The following is a 10,705-nucleotide window of genomic DNA, read 5'->3' as shown; positions in this document are numbered from 1 at the left end:
GTTTTTTTGGTAAATTTATTTGGGTTTCCAAACATTTGACTGGCACCGTACGTTATTTTAACTATACGTTAACTTATTATGGTTGCTCATATAAATTATTATTCTGTAATCATGACCATATATTAGGCCTTTAATTTAATATGGGTCTTAGAATAGACCAAAATGTGATCTTTTATTATATTCCATATTAAATGAAATAAATGTTCGTCAGACTGTGGTAGACATTAACACGAAAAACGTGTATTTCTGTTTGGTAAGAAGTAATAAAGAAATTAAAGAAAATATTTTTTTGCAGCCCTGTTAGCAAGTGAATGAGGGAAATAACTACATCCAAGTATTTCTTTCAGATAATCATTGTTTTCTTTTTTTGTCACTTAAAAACAAAACACTTGCTATTAAAATAAAATATATACATTAAAACTATTATTATAGTAGTTTTTATTTCACATTTCAGAGAGGAATCGGTTATTGCATTATAAGAGACCCCCCAAAAAACTTTAAAACGCCATTTTTGTTTTAGAATCAGATCAGTAATCAGATATAAAGCGCGTGAGAGTGCACGAGCGGGGTTTCTGAGAGCGTCGCGCGAGCCCCTTCTTCAACCAATAGGAGTCCGTTTGTCTGTTTGGAACAGTTGTGGGAGGGGTGTAAGGGCGCGCGGATCAGGGGGCGGAGTGCAAATAACTTGTTAGAGCTTATAAGTGCGCACTACTTTTAAACATTGCGATAAAGGGACCTGCGCCCTATCTAGTGCAATTTGTATTGTTTTTTTTCTCTTAATTAACGTGCAGCATTTTAACTGTTCAGTCTCAGTCTTATCTGGCATTTGGAGCGACGGAGGCGCAGTGGAGCGGATTGGAGCGTATATGCGTGTGTACATCTACAACTTTATTGTATAATTTCTTAAAAGTAAAATATCAACAAGACTTTTTGTCCATGGATAGTTTTTAATACATATTATTTTTGGTTCTTGGAACACCATGTGAACTATTGGAGCCAAAAAGTGTTTTTTTATTAAAAAAATGGGTAAACTTCATTCCAAGTACGGTGAGTACATTCAGCCTCAATGTATTTATTTATTTTCTGATTGAATTGTTAATAAATAACACCCAAATAACTCTTACATCTTCTCCCATCCTCTCCCACAGCCTGCAAAAGGAGAGAAAACCCTGAAGGTGAGTCTCCTCAATGTAACTGGACAATTTCCACAAGTTAGTAAATAAAACTGAGTGTAATTTTATGGATTTAATTCGAATTTTTCAGGGGACAGTTCTGTAGTCAGTGGGTTTCTTTCCAAAAGAGGAGGAGAAACCGAGAGATCCGAGCAAAAATCAAGGCACATTCAGGTAAAGTGGGAATGTTTCAGTCATTCATATTAAAACTGGGATGATTTGGATTATCTGTTCACACTTGCATTGAGGACATTTAATTAAAACCATGTTATTTTTGTTCACACTGGAATACTTGGTTTTGTGTTGGTATGTTTCAGACAAATGTGGTAGCATCTCTGAAGACTGTTAATTGGTCTTAAATTGGGATTTTTTTTGTGTTCACATAGATATATCTGCTGCTATTGGGATTTTTTCTGTTTATACTTGGATATGTTTGCTGAAATCGGGATGTTTCTGTTTGTATTATTTTTTGTTTTTACTTGGATGTTTGTTGAAATTGTGATGTTTATGTTCGTCTGTTGACATTTGGATTGTGGACTTTGATTTAGATGATATTTTTGGCTCATTTCAAGATTTCTATTCTGTTTACACTGCTGGAATTGGGATCTGGGTTTTATGTTTATAAATGGATATGTTTGCTGGAATTCAGATATTTGGATCGATTCTGTTTACACTTAGATTGAGGACATTTTATTTAAATACAATTTTAGCTCATTTTGATTTTTTTTTTGTTCACACTAGAATACAGTTTGTGTTGGTGTGTTTCAGGCAAATGTTGTAAAATATCTATGAATATTGCGAAAATTGGGCTTACATTAATGTCTTTGTTCACAATGAGATGTTTTTGCGTAAATTGGAATACTTTGGTTTATGTTGGTATGTTTCTGTTAAATCCCGTAGCATTATTGGGATAATTGGGTTTACATTGGGATTGGATATTTCTGCTGTGATTAGGATGTTTCTGTCTTTTATGTGTATACTTAGATATGTCTGCTGAAATTGGGATTTTTCTCATTTTTTTTTAAATTATGCTTGGATATGCTTCTGAAATTGGGATATGTTTCCATAGTTCTGTTTACACTCATATTTCTATTCACTTTAGTGGAATTCATCTTAAATCGAGAGTTTAGCTCACATTGAAAGATTCACGCTGGAATATTTTTTATACAGTTTGTGTTGGCATCTTTTTTTCAAGCCCTAAAGCACCTTTAATAATATTGGTCCAGATGATATTTTTTTGTATGTTTCTGTACATATTGAGTTCATATTAGTATATTTCAGTTCCCACAGAGTATTTCTTTGTATACTGAGATATTTCTTCACCCATTAGATATATGTGAGCTTGTATTAAGATATTTATGTTCATGTTGATATTTTTCTGTTTTCTGCAGAATTTCCACTCATATCGGAACTAGCGTATTTTAGCGTATTTTAGCGACTCTACTCTATATTGTTAATAGTAGAATAATTACAGTCACATCTGTTTTTACCACTCAAAAGTTTTTATTAATTATTATCTTGTAAAATGTATTAAAGGGTATAATTCCTTTTAATGCCACAGCGATTTTCAGCATTTAAAATGTTTAATTGGTGGTGTTTCAGGCACTACTGAAACATGATTGTACTTTGGTTTTGAATTGAACTAATCTCAGCAGAAAAAAAACTTTTAGGAAAGAAAAGTGATGGTCGATTTTCACATTTACACATCAGATCACCACTGATTTCTTCCGATCAACAAGATGTGTGTTCACAAAGCAGTTCGAAGGAATGTCAAGCTGTCTTTCTTGTGAAGGTTTTGTTCTCTGTCACACTTGGCAGCAGAAGTACGTTTCTTTATACACAATATTTTACTCTATAGGTTTTGACAGCCTGAAACTTGGCTTGCGAGTATGTATGAGAGTGCGTATGTGTGGGGCAGCCGCAGGCAGGATTGCATCACTGCTTGTCCCCTTTGTGTAGTCCAGGATTGTGGAGTTTGACAGCATTGCATCACTCCTCCGAGTGTTATTTTAAAGGGCATGAGGGAGGTTCAGAGGTGGGCAGTTACAGATGAAATCACACTCATTATGCACAACCGCAGCACATTAGTGTGATGTTAACTCGACTTCTTAGGAAAATTCTCCGTGGGTGTGTTTTGGCTTTGATTTACAGTTTTTGACTCTGTGTGCGTTCATAACAGGGAGCTTCATTCACAAGGTGTTTGGACGTTTCTCAGTGAAAGATGAACCTTATTTGGTTATGCATAAGCTGCAAACCAAATACAAAGGACGTACATTAATTATAGCCATATGAAGGATTGTGAAGTATTGGGACACCCGACGTTTTTGTTTTTTCAGCGAACTGTTACCACACAATTGTGTATGATATCTTTGGAGGCTGTAGCATGAATTGTCTCCTACACTTCAACTACGAGACCCAAACCTTTTCCAGCTTGACAATGTCCCTGTGCACAAAGCTCAAGCTCAATGATGGTATACTTTATATGGGTTGGAAGTGTGTGTAAGATCTTGAGTGGTCTGCAGTGGAGCTCTGACCTCAACCCTACTATACACCTTTGGGATGAATTGGAACACTGAGTGCACCTCAGGCCTCCTCAACTATCTACATCAGTACCTGACTTTACTAACACCCCCCCAAAATCTAGTGAAACATCCTCCCAGAAAAGTAAAAAGGTTATTGTAACAGGAAACGGAGGCTAAATGTGGAATGGGATGTTCAAACAACAGATAAATATCTCATGGTCAGGTGTCCGCAAACCTTTGTCCATATAATGTGTATCCAGCATCTCGTTTTTAAAGTGTTCATTAAAATAGCAGTTTTTTGTCTGGTACTATTACTTAGAAACGATGCGTAGCACTACATAACGGTTCTGGTGACATGTGGTGGTCCAACACTTCATTTCATCTTGCTTTTCTGTCAGTTTTCCCCTGTAGGTAAGTAGACAACAAATCTCTTAACCATTATAACAAAATTAATTTTCCTTAAAAGCAAAAAAGCTGCCAGAATCAACTGTTTGTTGCCCCCCATGCCCCCCTCTGGTTTATTGTGAAGGTGGAATGAAGGGGGGATAACATTCCTCTGTCATCTGGCTGCGACTTCAAAGCTGCTCGTCACTGAATGGCTCCAACAGCCGCCGTGAGATCCTGCTCTAAAAATCTGGGGGATGTGGGGGTGGAGAGAGAGAGAGAGAGAGAGAGAGAGAGAGAGAGAGAGAGAGAGAGAGAGAAGAGAGAGAGAGGGAGAAGAAAGACAGAAAGAAGAGGAAAGGGATACAGGGAAAACTGAGAGATATACAGAGAAGGAAAGAGATACAGAGAGGTGGACAGAAAGATCAACTGGTACAAGAGAGAGTGTGTGAAGAAAGAGCATAAAAAAAAAGTAGAGATCGATTGAGAGAGACAGCAGAAGATGGAAATGAAGAGACAGAGAGAAACTGATTGAGAGAGTTTGAGACAAAACGAGGCAAAGAGGGACAGAAATAGACAGGCGATGAGATATAGAGAGACGAGTGAGCAGAGGTAGGGAAGACAAAGTGTAAACGAAAGAGATGGATGGAGAGAGTGAATGTGGAAGAAATATTTATTCAGAAAAAGAGAAATGCAGAAAATAACTTGTGCAGACAGACAGATCATTTGAAGACAGAATGTGATATGTACATACAGATGTGTAACCAAATAATTCAAATAAAAAAACAAACAAGAGCAGTTCAGATGAAATTCAGTGGTAAGCAGTAACGAAGTAAATGTAATTTTTTTGCTGTACTTAAGTAGCTTTTTCACGTCTCTCTACTTCATTGAAGTATTTCCATTTGGAGTGACTTTTACTTAAACTTCACTTCATTTCAAATATCTACATTTTGCGAAATCAGTCGTTCCTATTTGTTTATGTGCGGACGCGCTCTGTTTTGAAACTTATTTTGATCGCTGCTTGGTATCTACTTATCACCAACATACAGATCAACAACAAGCAACATTTTAAGAGCAATAAATAATGGAGGAAACTCCTGACTCTAACTCACCACAACACTCCTGGCCTTATTTGCATGGTTTTTTTTTTTTTTTTTTTGCAGTAGTTGAAAAGAAGGTTTTTGTCTCATCATAATTTTAATAGATATCAATAATTAGTGTTTGACTCATTAATTTCATCGTTGTGCTACGAGTAACCTGAGTCTTTTTGAGTTGATTAAGCAAGAATCATTATAACATTATAATAAATCATCCGTAATTTGGATACTTAAATACATTTGAATACTTTTGTACTTTGAATCAAGCGAAAGTTTAAAGGAAGCACTTTTACTTTTTCTGGAGTCATATTTTACTGAGTGTATCTAAGTATCTGAAGTACATGGTTTGTCCACCACTGATGAAATTTCAGGACTGAGCTTCTTATCGTTATTGTAACACTGATACCAAACGCCTCACGAAGGGGTCATTCATTTGTTTCACAATTTGTATGTGATTTTCCACAAAGTGCATAGTTTGCATGATCAAATGACAAACACACACACACACACACACACACACACAATCACACACATAAAGCAGCATTTTTAGGGAGGAGAAGACAGACAGCCACACATCCTGAGGTTTTCGAGGATGAAATGAGGCTCATGGTCGGTATTTACAGCGAACAAGTTTGTTCACTCATAAATAATAGTGGTGTAATTAGGTTTGCTTAAAGAGGTGCTCAGTGAAGTTTGTGGTTATTTTACAGGTCTTCCTCCCTCCCATTTCGATCAGCAGGGGGTGATACATAAGGCCACATTCGGACGGGTATTTACAGGCAGGGCAACTGCTGACTGATCAAAGATGCACACTGCAAAAACACGCCTTGTTTTTCTTCCTTTTTTTCTTTTTTTTTAAAGAAGGGCAGGGAGGAAGAGAGTGAATCAGCAAATGCCTTGACTTCATTTTAGAGCGAAGGAGTGATTTTTGACAGATCATCACAGGTGTTTGCGTCTGACTTATATAAACACCTGGCGTGTGGTAACAACAGAAAGAGAGAGAGAGAGAGAGGGGGGGGGGGGGAGAGGGAGAGGGAGAAGGAGGGGGAGAGAGGGATTGATTAACATTAGTGCTCTGTGTTAGGCTTCTTTTTAGTGACAGCTTGACACACACACACACACACACACACACACACACACACACACACACACACACACACACATACACACACACACACACACACACACACACACACAAAGGCTCTTCTATCTTATACAACTAGAATAGACTTTTTATAGTTTCTATATTTTGATATTTTTAACAATTTAAAACAAACATATATTGTACTTTACTATAGTTTATTATTCAAAACAGTTTTTCTTAAGTAACACCTACAGTTTGTGAGCAAAGCTCTACACCATGATTCATCGACCGTATCATTGCAGAAACGCCTCAAATTGTTATGATCTGATATATTTGTTATATTTCGCCGTCCTCCACATCTTTCCTTGTACCAGTATATCGTAAAAATTGATTATCAGTCCATGACAATTCGTCGTGTTCCATGCTTCCTTCCTTCCTTCTCTCGTCTCTTATGAGAAAACATAAGTGACACTTTTCTCGGCCAAGTGAGCACGCACTGCTTTCGACCTAAACGTACGGCCATATTCAGTAGTCTGGCAAGTTTGAGAATTTTTTTTTTACACTCCCTCCCTTTTTTTTCTCCCTGTTTTTTTTTCTGGATGTGGCTTTAGAAGAAGGCGAGCTGCCAGCCTTCATGTCTGAATGAAAAGCATGTGGCTGGAGTCCAGAACAGCGGGGCCTTTCATTGCGGCCTCTCTGCTCACAGCCAGCTCTGGTTTGGACAGCAGAAGTACCCGAGGGGAGAAGAAGTTTGTAGGGTGGGCTTGTTTTACTGAGGGCCTTTGAAGGGCGTGTAGTCGCTCCATTTAAAGAGCGATGGGATTCTGTGGAAAGGCTATGCTACATGTTTGACATTGGGCAACTCTAAATGCCACACTTGGATCTTTCCAGCTTTTTCTAGGATATTTTTTTTTCTCCCAGATGAAACACGCTGGAAGGATTTCAATATTATTTTTTGAAATTTTAGAGTTGTGCCTTTTTTTTTTGTAAGATTTTTTTTTTTTAGACCTGTATGCACAATCATATTTCACCACATCATATCACGGCAAAACAGCTCCAAGTCATATTATTTAGTTTTTTTAGTTGCTATAAATATGCCAAACACATTGCATGAATATACTGCGTGGTGAAGCAGCAACTTATGTTACACTTTCATAGCTCTAGAGCTTTGAGTTTGAGCCAGAGTTTGGGTTACTGTATGTGTGGAGATTCACATGTTTTTCCCATGTCTGTGTGGGTTTCCTCTGGTTTATTTGGGTACCTCCAATTTTTTAAACATGCCAGAAGGGTGGACTGGATACTTTTAAATTCCTCAAGGTTTAAATGCGTGTCCCGTTTATGTTCCTCAGACAGGCTGTGGATCCACCTAAAGATTGATCAATCAATCAACCAATCAATCAATCAATCAATCAACCAAGCAACCAATAAATTAATCAATAAATCAATCAATCAATTTGTCAATCAATCACACAGATTTAATATAGTAATTACAGAAATATCTTTATTTTAATCTCAATCATTTATTGCATTTAGTTTGGTTTCAGTGAAAGATAGAAAAGAGATTTCCACAACTGAATTTTTAGGAATATGACAGGTGTTCATTATTTTTTAAGTGCAGGATGAAATGCAGGGTAAAATGGCTTCTGTGTAGTCTTGACTGATTAAAAAAAAAAAATAATCCCAGAAAGGTACACTTGTAGTCATTTCTTTTACCCCACCTCCACACGTGAAACTAATCCAGCCTGAATAAGGTTTGAAAGAAGAGATGCACACACCTACTCTTTCTGTTTTGTGAATCTAAATCCCTTCGTTTGCTACTGTTCGTCGTCCCCACTCAAAGTTCACACCGTGAGCTGAAAGAATGAAAAAAAGCGCGTTGAATGAAAGAAAATCAAGCATGAGTGTAGACATGAGTGTAGTTTAGTATGGATCACATTTTAATAAGCACATGGATGACAGTCTTTAAATCATTTAAAAACATAAAACATTTATTTAAAAAGAAATCATCCTGAATAGAACATTGTTCATTTCTATAGACTCTGTATTGCTGATAGAAGCCAAGTGAAACTTTGCATGGATGTTAACACTGTTTTTATTTTTGCTCTAATGGAATTAATATTGGGGGAATTGTTTGTGTACATTTGTTTGGGGGAGTGGTGGCTCCAGCGGTTAAGGCGCTGGGTTGCCGATCAGAAGGTCTGGGGTTCAAGCCCCGGTATCGCCAAGCTGCCACTCTTGGGCCCTTGCTCCGGGGGTCCCTTACGAGGGAAATATCAAGGTCCGTGACGTGGGGCCGCCTTCCCGTGGGCTCACCACCTGCAGGAGGGACCGTAAAGGACGGTGCTGTGAGGATTGGGCAGCAGTCGAAGGCGGGGGCCTGCTTAGACTGCTGCCCCCACGACCCGAATTACGGATAAGCGGGAGAAAATGAATGTTTGTGTACATACCTGTTATCTCCTCTGGATCTGTCTTTTCATGCCACACTCTCATAATGAAGTAAATGTTTATGAGTTAATATGTAAATCATTTTCCTAATGATGACTGAGTGAACATTGAATCATGAGTTTAACTGATATTAATGCAAGCTAATAAAGTTAAGCACGGCTAGGTGTTTTGCCAACATTACTGTATATCGATGTTGTGATAAATTGTCACAGCACACTTTTCTGATACGGCACCTATTATGTTTTTTTGTATATATTTGATATGAAAAATGATGTACTTAATCTTTACATTTTGAAGTTTTTTTTCAAATGCGTTCTCCCAGATCAGAGATCTGCTCAAAGCACGAGATAACGAAATATAAATGAATGAACAGCCCTACCTTTTAAACATCTTTGTGCTTGAGATGTGGCTGTCCATCAAAAGCAAACAGCAGCTCTGTCCTGAGCTTTTAAAGTCAGCATTTGAAAGACAAGTGTGTGTGTGTGTGTATTGGTTAGCGAAAGGATTTGTATGTGTGTAGTGAAGAAAAAGAACAAGAATGAAAAGTGTGTTTATGGACGTGTGCTAATGACTAACGTGCTCTGGCTCTTTAGCATGCGAGCGGGTGAATGTTTATTCTTTGAATATTTAATTCCCAGAATATTTATTCAGCCCAGAAAGCTTTGAAGGTGCTTGCTTACATTGCTTCAAGTTCCCGTCTTAGCTTTTATTTTCCCCTTTGGGAGGAGTGCCGTCATCATTACACACACACGTGTGCACACACACACACACACACACACACACACACACACACACATGCATACCTTGATGATTGAGTATAAGGAAAACGTTTTGGTAGAAATGTTCACCTTAATACAGAGCGACTTTATTGCAGTAAAGCCAGGATTGTGGGATCCCATGGTTTGATTTAGAAATTGTAAATGTGTCTGAACAGTGTTGCCTAGCAGTAAATAAAAGCTAACAAAACGCAATTAACAATGTCATGTTAATCTAATCACAGCCCATCCCCAATGCCCATAAATCATTTGTGCTAGCAAGTATCTGGAGAGTTAACATAGATTTTGTGAGCCTAAAAAATACCTGGGTTGAAACTAATTAAACTCCCTGAGTCTGCTGGAGCTGATCCTGCGTTTGAGCTGTCGGGCCAAGTGAAACACACACAGACTCCAGGCTTATTACATTCAAGTGCGTAAGGTACGATTCTATTTCAACCCCCTCCCCTCCCTCTTTACACTCTTTTCCAAATGGACTTCACTTTCCTGCAATCAAGACTGGTTGCATTTGCCATTGTTGCACTTTTCTGTGGCTTATTGACGGCAGTGAGACTGATACATTTGTTATGTCACAAGCTATTCAGATGTCATAGATCAGTAATGCACACTATATGGACAAAGGTTTGTGGACACCTCGCCATAAAATTCGTATGTGCTTCCATTTGCTGACCTCGACTCTTCTGGGAAGATGTTCCACTAGATTTTAGAGTGTGCTTGTGGAGATTTGTGCTCATTCAGATACAAGGATGTTAGTAAAGTCGTAGGTGAGGTGAGGAGGCCTGGGGTGCAGTCAGTGATCCAATTTATCCCAAAGGTGTTCAATAGGTTTGAGGTTAGAGCTTTATAGCAGGAGATCTTTTACTGAAAACCATCAAAGCATATAACCATGGACCTGGCTTTGTGCACAGGCTCATTGTAATGCTGGTAAAGGCTTGGGTCTGATAGTACAAGTGAAGGGGAAATTGAATGTGTGTGGCCAATTTGTGGCAAAAGTTTGGGAAAGACCACATATGGTGTGGTGTCCCAATACTTTTGTTTTTATATTATAATGTATAGGAAATATGTCAGGAATAAAACATGGAATAAGTTATTGGAAACTAATCTTTGACAGGATGGTGTGATGCTGGCAGACCCAATGTATTCTAGTGTTTTTCAATTACAATTACATGAATGAATTATACATTTTACTTATTATCTATTACTAGTTACATTTAATATTGTCAAATGT

The 10,705-nt window shown here is 37.9% G+C and overlaps 1 protein-coding gene across 1 annotated transcript in view; it reads left to right on the top strand.

The window, feature by feature from the left end:
* The first annotated feature begins 831 nt into the window (after window positions 1-831).
* The window catches only part of nkd2b (NKD inhibitor of WNT signaling pathway 2b), a 28,648-nt gene continuing 18,774 nt past the window's right edge, over window positions 832-10,705 (top strand). Inside the window, exons 1-3 of the mRNA XM_083530122.1 lie at window positions 832-1,047; window positions 1,149-1,175; window positions 1,264-1,346. Coding sequence (XP_083386248.1) covers window positions 1,023-1,047; window positions 1,149-1,175; window positions 1,264-1,346 — 135 coding nt within the window. The 5' untranslated portion in view covers window positions 832-1,022. The remainder of the gene's footprint in view (window positions 1,048-1,148; window positions 1,176-1,263; window positions 1,347-10,705) is intronic.

The sequence above is a fragment of the Silurus aristotelis genome (assembly GCF_946808225.1).
Source record: "Silurus aristotelis genome assembly, chromosome: 25".
Taxonomy (NCBI): Eukaryota; Metazoa; Chordata; class Actinopteri; order Siluriformes; family Siluridae; genus Silurus; species Silurus aristotelis.
Note: the sequence above shows the minus strand (reverse complement) of the source record. Positions and strands in the feature narration are given on the sequence as shown.